This window comes from Barbus barbus (assembly GCF_936440315.1).
Source record: "Barbus barbus genome assembly, chromosome: 44".
Taxonomy (NCBI): Eukaryota; Metazoa; Chordata; class Actinopteri; order Cypriniformes; family Cyprinidae; genus Barbus; species Barbus barbus.
The window spans coordinates 11,819,065-11,843,736 of NC_136722.1; the positions used below are offsets into that span (position 1 = coordinate 11,819,065).

The 24,672-nt window shown below is 36.6% G+C and overlaps 1 protein-coding gene across 1 annotated transcript in view; it reads right to left on the minus strand.

Moving 5' to 3' along the window:
- Positions 1-24,672, minus strand: part of LOC306863353 (rotatin-like) — a gene marked incomplete at its 5' end in the record, with an annotated part of 65,548 nt that overhangs the window by 15,926 nt on the left and 24,950 nt on the right. The window contains 16 exon segments of the mRNA XM_079406629.1: positions 161-356; positions 455-551; positions 872-969; positions 1,250-1,427; positions 1,652-1,729; positions 5,748-5,906; positions 8,741-8,851; positions 10,560-10,658; positions 10,662-10,688; positions 10,887-11,106; positions 18,346-18,518; positions 20,788-20,802; positions 20,806-20,932; positions 22,330-22,569; positions 23,463-23,654; positions 23,822-23,887. Of these exon segments, the coding sequence (XP_079262755.1) occupies positions 161-356; positions 455-551; positions 872-969; positions 1,250-1,427; positions 1,652-1,729; positions 5,748-5,906; positions 8,741-8,851; positions 10,560-10,658; positions 10,662-10,688; positions 10,887-11,106; positions 18,346-18,518; positions 20,788-20,802; positions 20,806-20,932; positions 22,330-22,569; positions 23,463-23,654; positions 23,822-23,887 (2,076 nt within the window).

Consider the following 24,672-nt stretch of genomic DNA (forward strand, 5'->3'; position numbering starts at 1 on the left):
GTCATACTTCCACGTGTAGTGCATGTCTGTGATTAACAGCTTAGAAAATCTTAATACATATTCAGTAATTTACAAATAAAATGTCAGTATGATGCTTTAAAAAATAGAAATAAATGGCAGAACTTTGCACAACATCTGTTTGTCTTCACGTCTCTCTAACCTGGCCATGTTCTCAAGTATTTGGTTCTGTTTGAGGGCAGATAGACTAAACTCAGGAAGCACAGCCAGCAGGTTGTCCAGTAAACCACACACTGCTAGCAACAGGTGAGGGGTTACTATAGCTCCAGGCTCGGTCCTCCCCCCTGGGTGGGACTCTTGAGTGAGGGCGGAGTCTGAGCTGTCCGTGTCACTCTGACCTATAGCATAAAGAAATAACAGCAGCCTCAAATCACTAAAAAACAGTCTCGTCAAGGCCAAACTGTCAATTCCTTGCCTTTTTCTCCTCAAGTCATACCTTGAGCAGTGAGTCTGTTGACTGGAGTGTCCTGGATTCCAGGAACAGCTGAGGTTGGAACTGGAGAATGAGTCCCACTTGAGCTACCTGATGGAATCTAAAGAACACAAACACAGACATAATTTGAAAATGATTCAGGCTCATTTTGGCTAATCTGATGTTGCTTGCAGCTATGTATAAGCGTTTCTTATACGTTATAATATCATTATACCATCTTGATATAAGGATGTTTAGATATTTGTAATAGAACGCAAGACAAAAATACTGAGGAAGGCATAATTTGAATGTAAGGCTTTCTGCTGTGATTTAAGGTCTTTTAAGGCCTTAATTTATGGAATGTGAATTAAGACTTTTTAAGACCTGCAGAAACCCCGCTAGAAGAAAACCTTGGTCAACTACAAATGTATGTCTACTGACCAGAGTACTGGAGGTGGGCATGGATCCTGAGCCCTGAGTTTGGTTTAGAGGAGCAAGCATCTCTCTCCAGTGCTTCAGAGAATCATTCAGATCTGTCTCTACAGAAAGAAACACACACTGCTTCATTTACAAACAAAATGGCAAAATGTACTACTAAATTATATGCACTGGAATAATTACCTCTAACAGCTTACTAATACTGTAAATTCTGTTATAACAAGCGAATGATAAATGTAAACACCATCATCTAAAATATGCAGCACACCGGCTATGATCTCTACTACAGAACAGTATTAATAATGTCCGTAAGCATATGGACGCCACCGAGTCAGACATCCACTAATAGCTGTCAGTGCTCTGGGCACGTGGATGCCGTACCCTGGGTGACATTGGCTGGCGGTGGAGGGGGGCTGAGGGTGAAGGCATGTCTGCCCGTGTAACAGCTCTTCACCATCTGTCCCACGCTCTCAAAAAACTGGCAGTGGTACAACAGAGCCTGCAGGGCAGGAAGCCCGACCAGACACAGGCCTGAATCCTCATCATGCACACAGGGGCTCTGGGAGACACAAGAAAGAGTAGAATAGAAGATAAAAAAGAAAGAAAAAAGAAAATACAGGAAATATAATACTGAGGAAACCAGAAATCACCATAGTTTTGATATATCAAAACTATGGTGATTTCTATGGTGATTTATATCAGATATGTTATGTCTACAGAGCTTTTAAGAGTGGCTATATTATTGATATTCAGTTCTTAAAGTTTATTCTCATGTAAACATACCTGCCAGGCACACTCTTTGGCCTCTTCTGCATTAGCAGGCATTGGCATCACAAGGAGGTTTTGCAAAATAAACGCTGCCTATAGGGAAGGGGAACAAAAGTCAGCAACACTGCCACCTACTTGTAAATGAATGGAAATGCATGCTGGTTGAATTCTCATGGAAAAGCAAGTGGCAAATTCCTTGAAGAGAGAAATGCAAATACATTCCCTTTAAAGTGTGACTGTTTATGCTGGTTTAACCTCTTTTTATCTTCCTGTTTCTGAATATGTCTTTGTGCTAAACCTATACTAATAATGAAACATCATTTATTAGATCACAGATATGAACGAATATGACTTGCAGAGGCATTCTGACTTGCGACATTAAAATCGAATCATAATTGCAACTTATTCTAACCTAGAACGCCCACTTAGACAGGAAGCGGCCGACTGACTGCTTTGTGAAGCTACTAAGCACTTTTTATTTCTTGTACACTATCTGTAAAAAGTTTGGAATAAATAATTAAGATTTCAATGTTTCTGATAATTTTTTTTTTTATATTTTTGAAAAGTCTCTTATGCCGTGTCTACACCAGATGCAGAAGCTAAAGGCTGTCTACACTGGATGCGATAAAGCGACTGCTGCAAATCATTATTACTTTGTGTCAGTACCTCATAAATAAAACGAGGCATCAGTTTACTGTAGAGGGATTTGTCATGTGTTGCAGCAACACATTTTTTTTCATTAAAAATGCAGTAAAACTGTAACATTGTGAAACATTGCATTACAATTTTAAATAATATTTTTTATATTAGAATATATTTTAAAATGTAATTTATTTCTGTGACTATAAGCTAGATATTCAGTAGCCATTACTCCAGTCTTCAGTGTCACACTAATCTTTCAGAAATCATTATAATATGTTTATCTAGTGCTCAATTATTATTGGTAGCCAATGATTAGAAGAAATATCTGTCTTCTGTAACATTATAAAAAGTCATTACCGTCAATTTTATTAAATTGAATGCAACCTTCCTGAATAAAAGTATTCTTTATATTATTAGTTATACATTTGTATGGTAGTGTATCACGGTTTTCCAAAAATATTAAGAAGTAACATTCATAATAACAAATGAAATCAGAAAAGAATGATTTCCAAAGGATCATGTGACTGGTAGTAATGGCTGCTGAAATTCATCTTTGCATCACAGGAATAAATAAAATTTTGTAATATATTTAAATCGAAACCTGTTTCTTTAAATTGTAATAATATTTTATAATATTACTGTTTTTATATTATTTTTGACCAAATACACTCACCTAAAGGATTATTAGGAACACCATACTAATACTGTGTTTGACCCCCTTTCGCCTTCAGAACTGCCTTAATTCTACGTGGCATTGATTCAACAAGGTGCTGCAAGCATTCTTTAGAAATGTTGGCCCATATTGATAGGATAGCATCTTGCAGTTGATGGAGATTTGTGGGATGCACATCCAGGGCACGAAGCGTGTGTTAACAAGGCATGATGGATCCATGTTATCATTCTGTTTACGCCAAATTCTGACTCTACCATCTGAATGTCTCAACAGAAATCGAGACTCATCAGACCAGGCAACATTTTTCCAGTCTTCAACCGTCCAATTTTGGTGAGCTCGTGCAAATTGTAGCCTATTTTTCCTATTTGTAGTGGAGATGAGTGGTACCCGGTGGGGTCTTCTGCTGTTGTAGCCCATCCGCCTCAAGGTTGTGCGTGTTGTGGCTTCACAAATGCTTTGCTGCATACTTCTGTTGTAACGAGTGGTTATTTCAGTCAAAGTTGCTCTTCTATCAGCTTGAATCAGTCGGCCCATTCTCCTCTGACCTCTAGCATCAACAAGGCATTTTCGCCCACAGGACTGCCGCATACTGGATGTTTTTCCCTTTTCACACCATTCTTTGTAAACCCTAGAAATGGTTGTGCGTGAAAATCCCAGTAACTGAGCAGATTGTGAAATACTCAGACCGGCCTGTCTGGCACCAACAACCATGCCACGCTCAAAATTGCTTAAATCACCTTTCTTTCCCATTCTGACATTCAGTTTGGAGTTCAGGAGATTGTCTTGACCAGAACCACACCCCTAAATGCATTGAAGCAACTGCCATGTGATTGGTTGATTAGATAATTTCATTAATGAGAAATTGAACAGGTGTTCCTAATAATCCTTTAGGTGAGTGTATATATGTGACCCTGGACTAGGGCTGAGCGATTAATTGCATTTTCGATAATATCGCGATATGAAAAAACACGATTTTTCAACCGCAGAGGCTGCGATTACACTGTCACGTGACACGCGAGAGGAAAGAGATGTGTTCGACTTGAACATCGATCGGTGTACGGCATCAAAGTACGGCGAGAGAAAGCATAAGGAGATGCCCACTCTCTTATAGCTCTCGTCTAGCTGTGCTGCTTCAAGTCGAACACATCTAAGCAGTCTTCAGAGGAAGCATCAAGTTGGCATGCTATGTTGCCAAGTCCGCAGTTTGCGGTCTTACATATCATACAGAATTGACGCGCTACATGTAAATGATATCCTTTGTTGTATTTTCCTGTCAAAATAACGGAGTTCCTTTGGAATTCTTCAGCTTTTTCCGGTAGTGGGTGGGACTAATGCGCAAACGGCAAATCTCATTGGCTGACGCTCACCTATTATCCTCCCTGTTTTGATTTCAGCGAATCAGTTAGAGCGAACGCAGACAACCTGATTAATATTCATGAACCCAGCAACTCAATAATCCTTAGTGCGTTTTATATTGTTCTTATTAGTAGTAGAATTCGTAGTAGTTTTATCTTATCAGTATTATTTGTAGTCCCCCCCCTTTTTTTATAGAAACACTATTTTGATAGAAACATATTTTCATCAAAAATTAAGTTTTGATATATTTACGGTAAGAAATTTACAAAATATCTTCATGGAACATTATCTTTATTTAAAGGGGACCTATTATGCAAAAATCACTTTTATAAGCTGTTTGAACACAGTTGTGTGGCCGCAGTGTGTGAAAACAACCAACCTATAAAATTACCAACTAATTTTTTTATAAAACTAATCAATCATAAACAGTCTCTCAAAACGAGCTGTTTCAGATTCTCCCTATATTCACGTCACCGAGGGGAAAAAGTCCCGCCCATTTGTGACGCTCTCTGTTCTATTAGCATAAACACAGCCCTGAGTGAGAAGCTGCAGTCTGCCATTACTGGAGTTATATACAATGTCAGCACCAAAGAGGCTTTACAAGGGTTGTGTTTTGGGATGCACTAATGAACATATGAGTCGCCATAATCTCCCCCAATCTGAGCCGAGGACACTATAATTGAATCAGTCTTTAAATAGAGAAAACATGGAAGTGTTTGGTGGCTTCTAAATTCATCCCTGTTTGGATCCTAAGGAATGAATGGTGCTAAGCTAAAAGCTAGCTAGCATAGTGCCGCCTTGCGCTAGAGTAATTAAGTGCACGCACTGAGACAGGAGAGGTACGTATCAACTCAACTAAGTTGAGGGAAGAACATATTGGAATATGGGAAAAACTGTGGCGTTTTCCTTTAACAAGCTGTACAAATTTATCTGTGGGGTATATTGAGCTAAAACTTCACATATACGCTCTGGGGACATCAGAGACTTATTTTACATCTTGTAAAAAGGGGCATAATAGGTCCCCTTTAATACCTTAATGGTTTTTGGCATAAAAGAAAAATCTAGAATTTTGACCCATACAATGTATTTTTGGCTATTGCTACAAATATACCCCAGCGACTTAAGACTGGTTTTGTGCTCCAGGGTCATACAATCATACACACACACACACATATATATATATATATTTTTTTTTTTTTTTTTTTTACTTGTACTATATATGTATGTCAATTAGGGGCATGTTTATCTGGAATAGATTATACCACAAAGAAAAATAAGACTGTCAGTTTGGAGCTGATGATTTTAACCAGCACTTTCCATTTTCTGAGTCCAGCATGCATCAGATGATCCATGAACGAACTGAGGGCAGTTCCTAGACTCTCAGTCTGAAGCAGTCTGGAAGTTTTTTGTCGTTTTCAAGTTGAAGCTTGATGGACTCACCTCTCGGCGCACCATACTGCACTCCTGTCTTTCCAGCAGGATGTTGAGTACCGTAGCCCACAGACCTCCTGAAATGTTCTGGCAACTCTCTGACAACGCCACACACCCTCTCTCCAGTGAACTCAGAGCCGCACCTACAGCCAGGCTGGCACAGCGGACCTAGAGCCAGACAAATTCACACACACACACACACACACACACACACTTGTGTTCAGACCCAGCACATGTGCTTGGCAGTGCTAACTGCCATGGGCTCTTTGGCGTGTAGCACTGGCACAAATTCGTGTTTGTCATGCCCATTATTTTCAGTGCTCAGCATCTGCTGAGCTGAGGGAGGCCTGGACACGCACGGGTACTTGGGAAAACTATCCAAAATAGAAGGCCAAGGCACACAAATTGCTAAATAAGGTTTTCATCAAAATTATGGACACGTACATATAATAAATTTACATTGCCTATGATTGCATTAAGTGCCAATGTACAGAGAATGTTTATTTAAGAAAACATGGTGAATCAGTATTTGGTGGAGCTTTGAAAATCTAAAACAATTTCAATTATTTCAGATCTTGTACTTTTGATCCAATTAAGTCCACGTCGGGATGTTATTTTTAAATGACTTTTTGGACAGAATTCAAGTCAAGTCAAGTCACCTTTATTTATAACAATACAGATTGTGTCAAAGCACTTAACAGTATCAAATTGGAGGATAGAGTGTCAGTAATGTACTTCATTTAAGAAACACTGTCAAAATTTATAATCAAGATTATAAATCAAAGAACTTTCATATATTTTAGATTCATTGCATGTAAAGTAAAACATTTCAAAAGTTGTTTTGTTTTAATTTTGATGATCAGAGCTTACAGCTCATGGACGTCAAAAATCCAGTATCTCATTTATGCACTCAATACTTGGTCAGGGCTCCCTTCACAAACTCCAGCATCAGTGAGGAATGGCATGGAAGCAATCAGCCTATGGCACTGCTGAGGCACTATTGAGCCTTCAGCTCGTCTGTATTGTTGGATCGACTGTTTCTCATCTTTCTCTTGAAAATATCCCATAGATTCCATATTGGGTTCAGGTCAGGCATGTTGGCTGGCCAATCAAGCACAGTAATATCATGGTCAGCAAAACACTTGGAAGTGGTTTTGACACTGTGGGCAGGTGCTAAAGTCCTGCTGGAAAAGGAAATCAGCATCTCCATAAAGCTTGTCAGCAGATGGAAGCATAAAGTGCTCCAAAATCTCCTGGTAGACGGCTGCATTGACTTTGGACTTGATAAAACACAATGGACCAACACCAACAGACGTCACGGCACCCTAAATCATTGCTGACTTTAGGAATTTCTCACTGAACTTCAAGCAGCATTGAATTCTGTGCCTCTCCAGTCTTCCTTGATTTCCAAATGAAATGCAAAATTTACTTTTATCTGAAAAGAGGACTTTGGACCACTGAGCAACAGTCAAGTTCTTTTTCTCCACAGACCAGGTAAGACGCTTCTGACGATGTTTCTGTTTCAGAAGTGGCTTGGTAGCCCTTTTCCTGAAGACGTCTGAGCGTGGCGACTCTTGATGCACTGACTCCAGCTTCAGTCCACTCCTTGTGAAGCTCTCCCAAGTGTTTGAATCAGCTTTGCTTGACAGTATTCTCAAGCTTGCAGTCATCCCTGTTGCTTGTGCACCTTTTCCTACCCAATTTCTTCCTTCCAGTCAACTTTGCATTTAATATGCTTTGATACAGCACTCTGTGAACAGCCACACCTTTCAGTAATGACCCTCTGTGACTTACCCTCTTTGTGGAGGGCGTCAATATTCGTCTTCTGGATCATTGCCAAGTCAGCAGTCTTCCCCATTATTGTGGTTTCAAAGAATAATAGATACCCTGAATTTATACTGAAGGGATGGTCATTAATTGAAACTCAAATGTAAATATTCTAATATTCTGAGATACTGATTTTTGACTTTCATGAGCTCTAATCATCAAAATTAAAAAAAAAACTTTTGAAATGTTTTACTTTACATGTAATGAATCTAAAATATGTTTCACTTTTTGAAATAAGTTACAAGAAAAAAAAAAAACTTTTTCATGATATTCACATTTTTTGGAGATGTGCCTGTAAAGTGGCCAGTGAGTGTGAGTGTATATGTATATATATATGTATATATGTGTGTGTGTGTGTATATATATATATATATATATATATATATATATATATATATATATATATATATATATATATATAATATAAAATGCATAAGATGTCCATGGACTTTTGTCAAAATAAACATTGTAGGTTAACATTTATGAATGTTCAGGAAAATAAGTCAAGTTCTTTAACTGACAGTGTTGTTAACTAATGTTTTCAATAATTGAAATAAACTTGAAAATTATATAAATATTAGATGAAACTGATCAAATTTTTGCCTTGGCAACTAACTGAAAATAAGTTTAAGTACTATATTATATAAACTTAAATAGAAATAAAAATAACATTTTAATTCATTAATATTCATTTTAATACTTAATTTAATTAATATTATAATATTCAAAAATAAACATTCAAACTACAAAAATCTTTATTATAAATTACTAAAGCCTAAACTAAAATTAAAATACAAAACTAAAGGTTAATTCAAAATATTTATATATATATTTTTATATATCAAATTATTTACTATACCAAAACAGTCAACTGTTGACCATTAGTTTGTTTTTCACCATTTTTACAGTAATCAACTATTGCCTTCTATATTTAATTTCAATTGGTCATATGGTCACAAAATTACTAATAAAAAACACTCCTATTATCATGTATAAAGCAAACTTCATTCATAATAATTATAAAATAATTAGCAAATGCTTTTTAAAACAGTTCTAGATTAACTTTAGCACCTCACACCAAAGGACATGTGAGCTTCCAAAAAGTATTCAAAACAGCACTTAATGTTAATTACCTACTGTATAGCCATAATAGGCATTCTACATGAAGGTCTCACCTCAGGGTCTCGGTCCACCCACAGGGGAATTAACCAGGCCAAGCCAAGCTGGGCGGCACTCTGCCCATCAGAACTTTGCTCACGGCCCAGAGACCACAAGGATATACAGTCCTTAACAACACACAAACACTCTAAATATGGAGTACTGCTGTACTGAACCATTCAACTTAATATTATACAGATTTCTAGTGACAAACCGATTTAATCGGCCAACATCATGTTCACTAAATTGATTAAAGGGGTCCTATTATGCTCTTTTACAAAGTCTTGATTTTGTTTTGGGGGTGTACTACAACATGCTCTCATGCTTGGTGGTTCGAAAAACGCATTATTTTTCACATAATTTACATTATCAAAACCTCTCTCCCCAGCCTGGCACAAACGGCTCGATTAGTTCCGGGTCTGATGAAGGCCCGCCTTCCGAAAAACAAAATGTGTTGTGATTGGTTAGCTGTCCCAGTGCGTTGTGATTGGCGAACAGCTTAGATGGCGTTTCAGTACTGCCCCGCCCCTTGCCAAAGCAGCAAGCTCTGTCTGCTCCGGTATAGTTAATGATGGCGTCAATATTGCCATATCAATTTGAGCCGGATTCAGACCCTGAGAATATTGAACAAGAGGATCGCGCAGAACCTTTGCACGCATGTATATTGCAAGACATATTAGAGTGGTAACGTTATTGTTTTTTTCTTTTTTGGCTAAATCACGTTTTAGATAAGATGTCAACAACCTCTTAAAAATAACTGCATTTACTTTGTGCAGATAAGTGCAACGGTACCATGTATTATGTTTATTGTTCTTTAATTCTAACATTATAACATGAATTGCAGTGAAACTGTTATACAGTTTAATTTATTTATACCATAGTCTAGTGTTTCCCACAGACACTATTTGAGACGGCATTTATATGCAAATTCATTCTCTGCCAGCAGCGCTGTTGGAATGGTAGAGATCGAGGTGTCCACAGTAACGCTGTACACAAAGCAGCGCTCCGCTCACAAACGCTGCTTTATCAGACATTACATGCAAGATGAAATGAAAATACCATCCAAAATTTTCTGAAGACAGTCGGTTTCCTTCAGCAATACTGTGATATAAAAACACCCGCACCGGGTTTCGATTTTGAAACGTGCAGTGCACATGTTTATTCAACAAAGTCAAACCCTTTTGGAAAATCTATTTGTGGCGGTCAGTTTAGATATTGTGGCGGGCGCCACAAATAAATCAATGTATGGTCAACACTGTAGTCTCATAATTGAAGTGTAAAATCTGCAGATTACATCATTGTCCAGTATTGTACGGTCAGCAATTTTTCGTTTTCATAATTGTAACATACATATTTACATACATAATTATTCAGGTGCATGTGTAATAACTTGCGAAAATTTGATGCTACAGCAGCACTTCTTCGTCGTCGTCGTCTTGTCTGATGCACTCAACCAAGCATTCTAGCCACGAGCTTGCCCCTCCCCATCCCCCAACCATTCGAAATTCCGTAGGGGTGATTTATTTTAATGATAATCTAATGTGCCACTTTGTGATATCACAGAACCCGGAAAACAACGCTGTAGTCCAAACGAGCCGTTCGTTGTAGTTTTTGAAAAGCGATTTTGTTTTTTTAAACGAAATATCTCCCTTTGGAGTGGACTTTGAGATTTGTAACTTTGTAGATCTTTTTTATGCCGAAACATACACACTACACACAGACTAAAATTCAAAAAGTGAAAGCATAATAGGACCCCTTTAAAAGAAGTTTTAGCACCCCCTAGTGTCAGATTTAAAGCCTTGTGATATCAGTGTCAATTGCAATGGCATTTCTCACCTCATTTTTACTTTCCTTCATCATCTCATGTGACAGATGAAGCAGGCAGATAACTGCATTTTTTGTCACTCCTTTGCCCATGAAGGACATCGAGTTTCCTCACAAATCTACATAGAATGAAGAGATGACCTGGGAAGAGCAGTCAAACAGGAACAAGATCATAATTAGAAATTTTATAATGCGAAATGAAACACAGGTTGGTCGGTATGAAGTGATTCATGCTTAAGTGTTTGTTTAATGTGTTCTGTTTGGATAAGTTTATATAATCTGTGTAAAATATATTCTAGTGTGTAACCGAGGCACTTGAGCATTTGTGTGTATGCATACTTCCAAGAGGCCACTGAGGTACTTGAGGCAGAGTGTGTTTGGCTCCATGCTGGGTGTGTGTGTGCTCCAGCCGGGCAGGGCGGTCACATGGGCCATGGTCCTGAGAGTGCGCTCTAGAGATGGCAGGCCGTAAAAGCATGGAGCATCGGACAAGCGCAGGCACTGCAGCAGGCGCAGAGACAGTTCAGAGGCAAAAGGTCCAGACAGAACCTCACACATCCTTTAAAAAAATATGACAAATGCAAACGAGTGAGAAACAGAGTCATCATAATCGGGATCTTCACCTTAGTATGAAGCACTATATATAATACTCTTCAAAAGTATGGGGTCAATAAGATACAGTGGTACTTAAACTTAGCAAGGACTATTTAAAATGATCAAAGATGACAGTAAAAACATTTATAATGTTACAAAAATGTTTCTATTTTAAAATAAATGCTCATTTCAAAGAATCTTGAATAACAAAATGATGGTTTCTGCAGAAATAGCAGCACAACTTGACATTGATAATAGAGAATGAGAATGTGACGTAACGCCGCGTTGAGTTCTGGGAAACTGCTTTGTTTATCCGCCATATTTGCAGGATAGCGCTGCCTTTCCGCTATTGAGTTTAGGGCAGTATTTAATATTTTTGTCGTGATTGTGAAAAATGTCACCATTGTATGTCATTCATGCTTCATCGAGAATTGCAATAGTAACTCAGATCATCGTTCTGAGAGAAAACAGTATGTTTTTTCACCTTTTTGCTGTGTAAAAACACCAAAGGAATCAGATCGCGGAGAAGATGGCGAAGAGTAAATCTGTTAGTCCCTGATTAAACCTATTGCCTCTCACTCAATAAAAGAATCGCATTTCTGTGTGTTTTTGAAAGATTTGATTTTGTTGGTTTAATTATTAACGTTACCTTCTTTGCTAGTATGACTCTCACTAGGCTTGTGAATTAGCAGAACTTGAACAGGGGACTTTCTAAAATGTTTAAAGTGGCTTAATGTACCAAGACAGTGATAAAGACAAAATTGTAAAGCGTGCAGATACGCAGCTCAAAATATGACCGCAGTGCGTTTATTTACATTAAGCATTTTCCTCTCATAAAAACAATGATAATAAAAGACCACTGTACACACCTTACTAATAAGTCAAAATATGTGCAGAGAAACAGATGAGCCCAAAATATGAATATTATAATCACTGTCTTAATCCATAAACACTTTCTACTTTACAAAACGCTTTGTTTAAACATGTCGCATTAATATTCTGGCTCACCTGCATGTCTTTTAGCAAACCAGCATTTTAAAATGCTTTAAAACTGTTCACAAGCTCCTAGGGATTAGATTTCGCTTGTCATTTGTTGACATAAATATAAAAATACAGCGAGTTTGTGACTGTTCGCTGCATGTGATCCACAATCTCTGATTCTCCTCCGTGGCCATGGAAAAATGAATATTTATAATGACAACAATTATACTTTCTCATTTAAAAGTTTCCAACAAAGAAATGGATCGACTTCTGTCAGCTTGTTGAACACACTTTTATTTGGATAATTTAATATGACGGCTGAAGCAGCAGCGAGCGTCCAGCGGGTGACACTGTTTTCACGGTAAATCAGACCTGATAGCACACATACATCTCGGAGACATCTATTTGATGTCTGCATTTACATCTGCAAGACGTATTATTTAGGGTGTTTGCTCATCTGCAATACGTCTATAGGACGTTTCCTTTTAGATGTCAAATAGATGTCTATTAGATGTCTTTAAGATGTTTATGATTTAGAATGTATGTAAAACTGACATCTTAAAGACATCTGTCAGACGTTTGTAGACAGCAGATGCTTTCCAGATCAAGAGATCTTTAACAGACATCTTGCAGACGTAATTTAATTTGCATTTCGGGAAGGCACCGCCATATTAGTAGGATACGCTGTCCGTTTCCATGATTACTTCTCATTCTTTATACGGATTGAGAAGTTGTTAAACAATTCATTCTTCATTGTGTCGTTTGCAGAGAAGAGAATTCTTTGTTTAGAATATTTGTTTTCCACAGGTTTTGTAGAATTTAATTTACAAAACCTGAGGAAAACAAATATCTAATTATCATGCACTGCCTAAATTAGCTTCTCTTCTCTGCAAACGACACAATGAAGAATGAATTGTTTAACAAAGGCAAAAACAAATGAGCAGTTATCCGTATAAAGAATGAGAAGTAATCATGGAAACGGACAGCGTATCCTGCTAATATGGCGGTGCCTTCCCGAAATGCAACGCGGAGTGGAAAGAATGTGACGTAACTCCTCATTCTCTATAAAGATACTTTTTTTGAGCACCAAATCATCATATTAAAATGATTTCTGAAGGATCATGTGTTTATTTTATTTTATTGTAGTGTTAGTTTTGCTTTGACCAAGTACTTCAAGACAAGGGCTGGTAACCGAAACGTTACAGATTTGAAAGTAAAAAAAAATAAAGAAAATAAAATTCCTGATCGTGTGAATTTAATTGAATCTATTTGCTAAATTTTTATTTATTCAAATGACTTATGCTTTCTATTCTTCTTGCAGCATCAAACCACTCCATCCATGTGTTTTTTGCTAAGGAACACGTTCATGCTGTTTTTCCAGAATACTTTTCTTCTATTAAGGATTACAAACAATTATAATATAGAAGCGCCATAAGCACCCCAAACAAATGATACCTGTTAGATTGCTGCTCATAAATTGAAAATGTATGCAGGGAAATGTCTTGGTAGATAATATTTGCATTACAGGGCCTTGACACATCAACAACAAACAGTGGGAGTTTCCAATTTACAGATCCTCAAGAAGTTTTCAGAAGAGTTATTCCATAAATAACAAAATTAAATCAAAAGCGTCATTAGATTTGTATTTCCCCCCAGATGGCAGGTAGAAGGAGAAGACTCCTAATGAGGATAGTAAAACATTTTATGCATGTACGGCAGAGAGAAAAGGAGGAGTGTTTTTGGAATAACAAATCTGCCTTGACGGACTAAATGGTTTCAATGAGTGTGTTTTGGGGAGCAAACAGATGTGACAGAGTGTTTTCGCACCCTCACTAACCACAGGTGCACACTAAGCTCAATAGCAGCTACGGCTCTTGAATACAATTGAAGATTTAATTAAAATGCACAGCGGTCTCCAAACTAATCATCCTGTTAGAATAAAAGACTCAGATCAAAGAATGATATAATTCTTTTACTCAAAAATATCTTACAAGCCTCTTGGGGCCGTGAAGCGGGGGTTGCGCACATGTTTCGTCACATTGGACTGTGGTGTGCATATGGGTAACACAGGTTTGAGGTTTACTACATAGTATTTTGCTGACATGTACTACATAACTTTTCAATGAAAGATATTTACAAGGTTGAATTTGTGACCATTTGGTCGCATATGCTCCCGGAATTTAATCTGTGCGATAAAATATACTGTATATTTGGGAGAATTTTTGCAAATGCAAATAATTGTTGTGGTGCAACCTGTATCACTTCTCTACAAAACATTCACTAATTACTGCACAGTATATGCCCAGTGTGAGCTGCTACAGTGACTGGTCCACCATTGTATCCAACATTACATAACCAATTAAACATTCTTAGCTTTAATGCAGATTTTCCAGATTGGTTAATATTGTCACTCCCTTTCACTGTGCTCCACTGTTATGTGACCGGGAGCTAACTAGCATGCAAAATATAAAGTGCTGAAGAGAGAAGGCTTTCTTTTCTAAGCCGCCTAAAATTACAGGTAATATAGTTGGTGATGGAGATCATGGGGTGAATGTGGATCCATCAGCGGAAAAGAAGGCTTAGAGTTTTCGAAGAAAGTGGCTGAAAGAGAGGGTTTGCTATGAAAAAGGCTCAATGCACTGCATTCACTGTGAAGCCTGTGGGACAGAGGTTGCAGGTAACACTGCTTTCACTATACTGAATCCACACATTTTAAGTGCGAGAGCTTGATTAAACACAGGAACGTGTCAAGCACAAGAAATGCAGCGTGCTTGCAAATTGCAAAGTATTCAGGATCAGGTTTGACTGTTGAAGCTTTTAATTTTTAATCATAGCTTTTAATCTTTACAGTGGAGATCAATATTAGAGAATAACTTACAATTTTCCAAATTTCAAGGTCACTGCTTAGTCCCATTTGAACATCCTAACAGGAGAGGAAGGGCAGTTTTTAAAAGCATCTTTCATAAATTAATTGCATTCTAAAGCACAGTATAAAAAAAAACTTAAATTAGATTTTCTTTAAAGGACAGTTATTGTTGAAATTGAAAAGTTATTGTATTACTCATTTAAGTCCCCCAAAAAGGCTAGTCGTCCACAAAAGACAAATGCACGAGAGGACATGATAATGCAGAGACTCTCAATAGGGAATCGGTTCAGCACTGCAGCTGGAATTGCTTGCCAGTTCAGTGCTGAACAGGGTAAGGATCTGCATGTTTAAGAGAAGTCGGACTAAAGGTGCACTTTGCAATGACGAAGCCTCTCATCAGCAGAAAGAACCAATAGGCTAAGCTCACCTTTGCTGAGGAGCATGTTGTGTGGAAAAATAACTGGTCCAAAGTTCACTTTAGTGATGAAAACAAGTTTATTTGAATTGGGTCTAATGGGAAACATTATGTTCCACGTCAAAAAGACAGGGAAAGACCGAATCCAAAGTGTGTAAAGAAGTTAGTGAAAGGTGGAGGAAGAAAAGTCATGGTTTGGGGGATGTTTTGTCTGTTATACAGATACATGGCAGAGTAAATGCAAATGTTTATCAGAACCTCCTGCGGCAACATGTGGTTCCTGCCCTGCAAACATTTCCCAATCAGCCAACAAATTTCATGCAGGACAATGCCCCCTGTCTCACAGCAAAACGGGTTAAGCAGTTTCTTGATATACATTATATTATATATATACACATACACACACATATACATATATATATATATATATATATATATATATACACACACACACACACGGTCAGAATTGTTGGTACCCTTGGTAAACAAGGCTGTGAAAATAAACCTGCATTATTAATCTTTTTGATCTTTATTTTTTTTTTTTAAATAAGTAAATTCTCATTATGAAATCTCATTATGAAATAAATGTTTTTCTCAAATACATTAAATTGGCAGCAAATTGTGAATAACCTTTAAACCTGTCGCTTCTAGTTGGACGCATGTGGACTAGAATGTCGTAGCATGTAGCATAAAATCAGTAACAGTTTGCAATTAAACCCGTATCCTACCTTGTAACCCAATAAAATCAATCCATTGCGACGAACATCGCCGGATATGTTTAATCCACAAGCATTCTGAGCATTATTCCTGCTTGCTGGCATCAATCCACAAGTCGTTCTTTTAGGTTAGGCTATTTTCATTCAAGTCAATATAAGTAAGGGATAATGCACGACGTGGAGGCAAAGAAACGCACAACGGCTAGCCATTGATTGTCCCGCTTATTCCATGGTCATTTGCCAAGTTATAGGTAAGTTAAAACTTGTATTGCCCTTTGTAGTGCAATATTTGGCCAGAAGGGTAAAAATGATGGTTATTTTCGTCAATTATGGCTTCTTAGCACTAGCATTCTGCCAGCTTCAAATCAGAAACAGAGATGAAATAGTGCAGTAAGATCACATTTATTTGAATGAATTATAGCATGTATTTCAATTAATTGTCGACAGAGAGAGAGAGAGAGAGAGAGAGAGAGAGAGAGAGAGAGGGAGATGACAGTTGTGTGTATCTGCTTGCTGCGTCTGCACATCTCTCTCTACAAACAATTACTTCAAGAACAGCTATTTTATCACCTCGGTGCTGGGGAATATAATGTAGCGGTCTAGTATCTATCTTTTATTTTAGTAATAAAAAATCGCGGGGACGCGTTGACAAGTTTATGTGTGTGCAGCACAATCTGCGATCTCCGACGTCTCTCTCTCTCGCTCCGTGTGTGTGTGGGCGAGCGAGTGATGTGTGTTGGTTAGTGTGCATCAATTAAAGCAGCGCATTAATATGGAACGGTGGTTAAACTGACCTGGAACTACCTGTGCAGTTAAACGAATTTAATCAACACCTGCCAGCCAATCAGAATCGAGTATTCAGACAGACCATGGAATAAAAACAATTACGCAATGTCTAGCATTCTTTAACATTACTGAGCATAGCAAATAAATTGGTTGCAAAATGGTATCCACTCATATGTTTGACTTTTAGTCCGCTTGTTACGGTCAAAAAAACAATTAATACAGTCACATTTTCTCTATGCAATAGCCTATATGAGATAGTCTCATGATCACTAGAATTTATACAGGTGTACTGTAATGATTTTGTAAATGGTGATCAGCAACCAAATATTGATAATGTGGAATTTACTGTCTTTTGCCTTGGTGTGACTTCTCACGTTTTGCAGACAATGCAAAGGTAGAGTACAGTAACTTCAAAATAGGGGTAAAAATCAAGTTTGAGCTCAAAATGTTTTAATGTATATAATTTTCCTTAATAAAACATCTAATTGCCAAGTTTCCAGTGTCCTACCTATAATTAATTTAGCTGGACAAATAAAAAAATAAAAAAACTTTAAAGTTGTTTCTCTCAGTTTCACACTCTAGCGAGTTAAGGTCTTTTGCCTTTGTAGGGCAGAATAGTAGTTGTGTTTTTTGTTATATTTAGGATTTGAAAAATAAATAAAATCCTAAATTAATTTCAAGCCATGATTTAGCTACAATAACTGGAATACCCTGGTAAATAAGCCTACCATTTGAAGTTTAGTGTCAGCAGGATTTTTATTCAGCAAGTGTGTATTAGATTGATCAAAACTGACAAGAAATACATTTATAATGTTACAAAAGATTTCAAATTGAACTGAAATTTTAAAAGAACAGCATTTAAGAATCCTAAAAAAGGTTCCATAAAAATATTAAGCAGCTGTTGTCAAACCTGATAATATTTTTGAGCAACAAATCAGCATATTAGAATGATTACTGAAGGATCATGTAATACCGAAGACTGGAGTAATGGCTGCTGAAAATTTAGCTTTCCATCATAGGAATAAATCACATTGTTAAAATATATTAATATATGAATAATATTTCACAACATTATTCTTTTTACTCCGCTTAAGAGACTTAAGCAAAAAACATTTTCTTTCAATAACATTTTAAAAAATCTTACCAACCCCAAACTTGTGAATTGTAGTATATTATGGCCTAACGGTTAGTCAAGAGAAATGGTGAGAAATAAATTTTTTATATTCTTCAAACAGGACTCAGGTGCCACAGTGTGTGTGGGTCTGTTCTATAGATAGAGCAGTCCGATGGCTCACTGCATGTGTTAAAGAATATGAGTGAGTCAGTAAGTGTGAGTCTAAATGAGTCAAGTGAGTCATTTTGTGTATGTGAGAGTGACTCACAATTTGTGAGTTATTATCCTGCGTTTGTGTCACCCACCGCTGTGTGTGTGTGTCTTACCTGTCAGAAGTGTGTGTCATGTGAAGCAGCAGAGTGTTGAAGAGGCTTGTCAGTTCTCTCTGCAGCCGGTGACTGAGGTGGGCCTGGAGCTTGTCTGCTTCCCCCTGTGACTGGATCCGTGTGTGGGTCTGCGCTTCACCACTCAGCAACAAGTTCAGCAGGGTGTGTGACTCCTACACACACGAACACACAGGCACTTAATGCGATCTGTCAATTACGGCTATCGGATACCTCCAGATTCAGCTGAACACAATTTGATGACAACAACCTCATCCTCATCTGCCATAGGAATGACAATAAAAACAGCAGCTTTATTACAGATTTCTCAAACAATTTTAAACAAATTCGGTTTGTTTTTTTCCCCATTAATTTTCTGGATTCCATTTTAATGGTTTAATTAAATTTTAATAATCAAAAGCATCTCTAAATAATTGATTTTATAGTAGTATTTTTTTATTTAATGCCATGTCAGCATCTTACAATACAATAAAATAAAATACAATACGATACGATAAAAACCAGCAAACAAACAAACAAGTTATATTACACAAGATTTTGAACATTAACGTCAAAAACGATAATTTCAAAAACATTTTCTGCCAAATTATACTAAACTTAAGTGAGTTCTAATTGATTTTATAAAAAACATTGTATTTACATTTTTCTGAATCAGTGTTTATTTAAATTTTCAATATTTCCAGTGTATATATTAATTTTACTTTTATGTGTAATGAGTATTTTTTTCCACTTTTTGTCAGTTTATTATTTAATATTTCTATTTAGCTTTCATTTATTTTAAGTTCAGTTTCTGTAATTCTAGTACTTCAACATAAATGATTTTAATTAGCTGCCAAAGCAACATTTCAAGTTTCACATCTAATATTTTTATTTAATCTCAGCTTTATTTTATTTCATTTAACAAAAATGATGAGTTTTAGGTGTAGTTGTTAGCCAATTACTACTGTACGATGTTCTGTGAAGCCGGGCTCACACTACAGGTGTTTTAAAATCCTAACCGATTATGAAATCTGGATGCAGCACACACACAAGGACAATCTTCACAGATTTTCTTCCCTTAAATCTTAAACATGCACACACTACAAGATTTTAATATGGTGTCGCATCACACACTACAAGATATTATTAAGATTATCATACCAGACGGAGCGCCTCATGTGATCTCACGCAGCAGCTTGTCAGCAATGTTTACATATGTTAGCTAGCGTTCTAGCAGCTTTCTGCACTCACCCGATACGTCCAAAACTGAGGTGATTTTACCCCAGCGCTTCTTTTTCTCCTCACGGATACGTTTTCGACACATTATACAGACAGTGTTACTACAAAACTTCAAGAAGCTGTTTCCTCCGTCTCCACTATCCAATGGAGCCGTAAAGCAGCTGTTGTTGTGAAGTGGTTGCTAGGGTGTTTTAAATGGTTGTTAGGCAGGTGCAAAAGTGTTATGTGTGGTTATTCGGTGGTTCTGGTTGGTCGCTAGTGTGGTCTTGGTGGTCACCCGGAAAATGTTTGGCAGTTGAGATGGTTGCTTGGGTGTTTTGGTATTTTATGGAAGCAAAGTGGTTTCTAGGGTGTTCTGAAAGGTTCATTGTGCATTGGTATTCATTTGCTAGGCTGTTGGGAGTGGTTGCTAAGGCATTGCCAGGCAGTTGCTAGGGTGTTCTGTGTGTTTTTTGAGTGATTGCTGTTTATCCCATCTCCAATTCTCTTTGATATTCTGCTACCTAGATATTTTGGTGGCCCTCTTTTAATGTAAGTCTATGGGATTTTTTCAAAAAATAAATAGCGTACTCCTCATTAAGCCACGCGATTTGAGCAATCATTCATGTCCGAAACTCTAATGATGCAGGATGGGTTGCAATTTAAAATTTGGTGCAAAAGAATATTAACAAGCATGTGCTTGCTTTAGCAGGCACCATAAAAATAAAAAAGCACTGTAGTGCATGCGTTTCATTTAGACAGCACAGATGTTTGAGAAACACTCCAGCGACTGTGGATGCTTTGTGCATTTCACCACCTCCCCCACCAGGCGTTTCATCAAACCCAGCGTTCTCTGTCGGGCGTCAAGGCAGGTTTGTTCGCATATATACATATTAATGAGAGGTAAGGCAGGAAGAGACTTTTAAGAAATAAAGCCATTCATCCCCAGTGTGAGAAACAAAAACATTGACAGCTGATGAACGGCTCTCCGTTACAAGTGTTAATACGATATTAATGTATTTGTATTGCTCCACAGTGTGATTTATTTCAGCTCTTCTTAATAAATACAACACACTGTGTTCATCTGAAGCAGGAGGGCAAACTAATTTAATTACCAAGGTACAATAAGTTTCTTTATTGTTTTATGAGGTCTCCAAAGTAATCTAGGAGAAATGCAGGCACTCATCCATAACAGATTCAAGACAGCTATGGTTTATTCAGGAATACCTGGTTTAGGAGTAATTATAAGAGCCATTTTAGGTCCTGGTGGTCCAGTTCAGACTGGTTCTGCTTGAAGAAGGTGTTGAGGAATGACACAATGTCCACCAACAGCCTCTCATCTTGACAGCAGGCTGGACATACCATCAGAAATCTGTCAGATTAATAAAAACTGTTTACTTTATTATTCGAATGTTTGGGGTTGGTAATGGGGTTTAATGTTTTTGAGAAAAGTCTCCAACCAAGGCTGTATTTATTTCATAAAAAAATACATCAAAACAGTTAAATTGTGATTTATTGCTACAATATGCATCATTTTGTTAAAATATGTGCCTTACAAGCGTGTAAAATATTTTGTAATTGTACATTATTTTTAAAATGGTTATTACACAATACTTTAAACTGCGTGCATTCTCTGGTTAAACACATGCACAATTTATTGCACTGCATTGTTTTATACTACCATTATACTACTAAGATTTCTTATTAGTGCTGTCAAACGATTAATCGTATCCAAAATAAAAGTTTTTGTTTACATAATAAATGAGTGTGTACTGTGTATATTATGTATATATAAATACAAACACATGCATGTAAATATTTAATAAAAATGTTATGTTTATATATATATATATATATATATATATATATATATATATATATATATATATATATATATATATATATATATATATAAATAAATAAATAAATAAATATAAATGTATATACATGTAAATATTTTCTAAATATATACTGTTTGTGTGTGTATTTATATTTACATAATAAATAAACAGTACACATACATATATTATGCAAATAAAAACATTTATTTTGGATGCGATTAAATCGCAATTAATTGTTTGACAGCACTATTTTTTATATTTTATTTTTATAGGATCAAAAAGGCAGTAAAACAGTAATATTGTGAAAAATCATTACAGTTTAAAAGAACTGTTTTCTGTTTGAATTTATTTAAAATGTAATTTATTCCTGTGGTGGCAAAGCTTAATTTTCAGCTGCCTTTACTCCAGTCTTCAGTGTCACATGTCATGATCCTTTCAAAATCATACATTATGCTGTTTTGGTGCTCAAGAAACATAAAATATTATTATCAGTTGTGCGGAAACCATGATACCTTTTTTCAGGATTCTTTGATAAATAGAAAGTTAAAAATATCAGCATTTATTTAAAAGAGAAGTCTTTTGTAACATTATAAATGCCTTTACTGTCACTTTTGATCAATTTAATGCATCTTTGCTGAACAAAAGAATGAATTTCTTTCAGGAAAAAAAAAAAAATAATAATATCTGACTCTAAACTTTTGAACAGTACTATATTAGTTGTAGCACCAGTGTCATTTCTAAGCTCTATTTTGCCAAAGATAAAACTTTGTTCCGATTCGTGTCTGAATGTGTCAGCTCATTCATTGTTTAGTGCTGTGATATGCTGGCGCACTTCATCAAGCTTGTGCAAAGTCATGCCAGATGATCACAAATCACAAATCTGGAGATACAGGAAAATAAATCAATAGATCACACACAGAGAGCTTACCTCTCTACAGCGTTGTGCCAGCTCAGGGTTTGCAGGATGATCTTGCTGCTCTGGGCGGTGGATTTGAGTGCAAGGCGGTCTGCGAGGAGGTACAGGTGCAACCTGGTCATGGCAAAGGTCACGATGCTGTGGGAGCTCGCGTCCCGTATTGCGTGAACACAGTCCTGTAACCCGGACCTTAAGTTGCTTATTCTTAAGACCACCACCTGAGATTCGGACAGCACCAGTTCACCATGAAACCTTTGAAGTAAAAAAAGCCATTCAGAACTCCAGGATTCAGAAAGTAAATGTTTTTAATATCTGGATGCAAACGTGTATTAGATATGACCTTTGGTGATGATTATAAAGGAATATAAATACATTTGTCTGATTCTTCGCACAAAGCAGTCATATGGCTTCAGAAGATCATAAGGAACTTATGGCAACTTTTTTTGTGTGTGTGTTTTACACAGTTACCATGAGCTGTTGATATTGCAAGTGTTACATAAAGATTCTTTAAAATAAATAAATAAAAGTTTCCTTCCACAGATAAATAACATCGTACAGCTTTGGGATGACAGTAAATAATGACAGAATTTTCCTTTTTTCATTTATTTCTTTAAGGAGGCCAGCAGATCTGTAATCATTTTAATCTTGGTAACAAAACAACAGCTGTTGCATATTAAAATGATGCTTATCCTAAAACATAAATTGTACACTGCTAAAGTTTCTGAACAATTCAACAATGCAAGCGATCTTAACTCTTTAAGATGATCTAGATTTACTACCCAAAACTTCTAATGCTCAATAAAACTTTAGTGCCTAAAAACAAATAAATAATGTTAATTAATACCTAACAATATATTTTAAAGCATGTATTAGTCTTTGTTAATGTTAGTAAGTAAAATATAAATGTAAAATATAACTGTTCACTGTTTGTTCACATTAGTCTACAGTGCATTCATTTGTTAACAAATGCAACTTTTACATTTTAAAAATAAATGTTGAAATTAACACTGACATTTATATATGCCGTAGAAGTATTGTTCATTCTTAGTCTAGCATTTAATTAATATTAACAATTGAAACCTTATTGTAAAGTGTTACAAATTAATTACATTTTTAAAGTCCCTGAAAACCCAAATCCAACTTACTCAGGTACATCACTCCTAAAACCCCTCAGATGCTCAAGCAGTCCATCAATCCCAGAATGCCATGCTGTGTTCCAGGTGATCTGCAGTGCTTCCCAGGCAGGCTTCAGACTCAGCAAATCTGAGTATGGAGGAAGAACTGAACAATACGGACTCACTGCATGGTGTGAAGGAGCTTGAAACGGCAGATTATACCTGTGAGAAATTATGAGATAACACATTTAATACACAATTAATCTGTCACATAATAGTTAAATCACCATTTAATTTACCCACGACACCTCTGAAAGTAAGGCTAAGGTGAAATTAAACGGCCATTTCTTTTAATGCACAGCTAGAATGTCGTAATGTATGTGATTTACCTCCGTATAATGGCAGCAGGCAGTGAGAACGAAGACAGGCCTGTGTCTGAGCCAGCTTTATCAGTCCTGATCAGGAAACAAAGATGTTGAAATGTAGTGTGAGCCAAAGCATTCTGGTGTTTATGCGATTCTGTCTATACAATGAAAGTCGTTAGAGTCCAAAACAACAATGGACCCCACTTAATTAAATTTTTGGGTGAAGTATCCATTTAAGGGACCAGTTCAACAAAAATTTACATTTACTCACTCTCAGGCCATCTAAGATGTAGATGAGGTTGCTTCTTCATCAGAAGAGATTTGGAAAATTTAGCATTACATCAATAATTGCTCACCAAAGGATCCTCTACAGTGAATGGGTGCCGTCAGAATGAGAGTCCAAACAGCTGATAAAAACATCACAATCACTACGTCTTGTGAAGTGAAAAGCTGCATGCTTGTAAGAAATAAATCCATCAAGACATTTTTAACTTCAAATTGTTACTTCCTGCTAACATACTAGTCCTCTCTAGTGAAAAAGTCATCTCGTCCGAATCAGGAGAGAAATATGCACAGATCAAGTACCGTTTACCATTTTAAACAGTACTAAACTAATAAGTCAGATTTGGATCATGGATGAAAGAAGTGACAGCTTAAAGTTAAAACACCTTAATGATGGATTTGTTTCTTACACACATACAGCTTTTCACTTCACAAGACAGTAATTGATGGACTGGAGTCATGTGTTACTTGTGAATTATTGTGTTGTTTTAATCAGCTGTTTGAACTCTCATTCTGACGGCACCCATTCACTGCAGAAGATCCATTGGTGTGCAAGCGATGTAATGATAAATTTCTCCAAATCTGTTCCGATA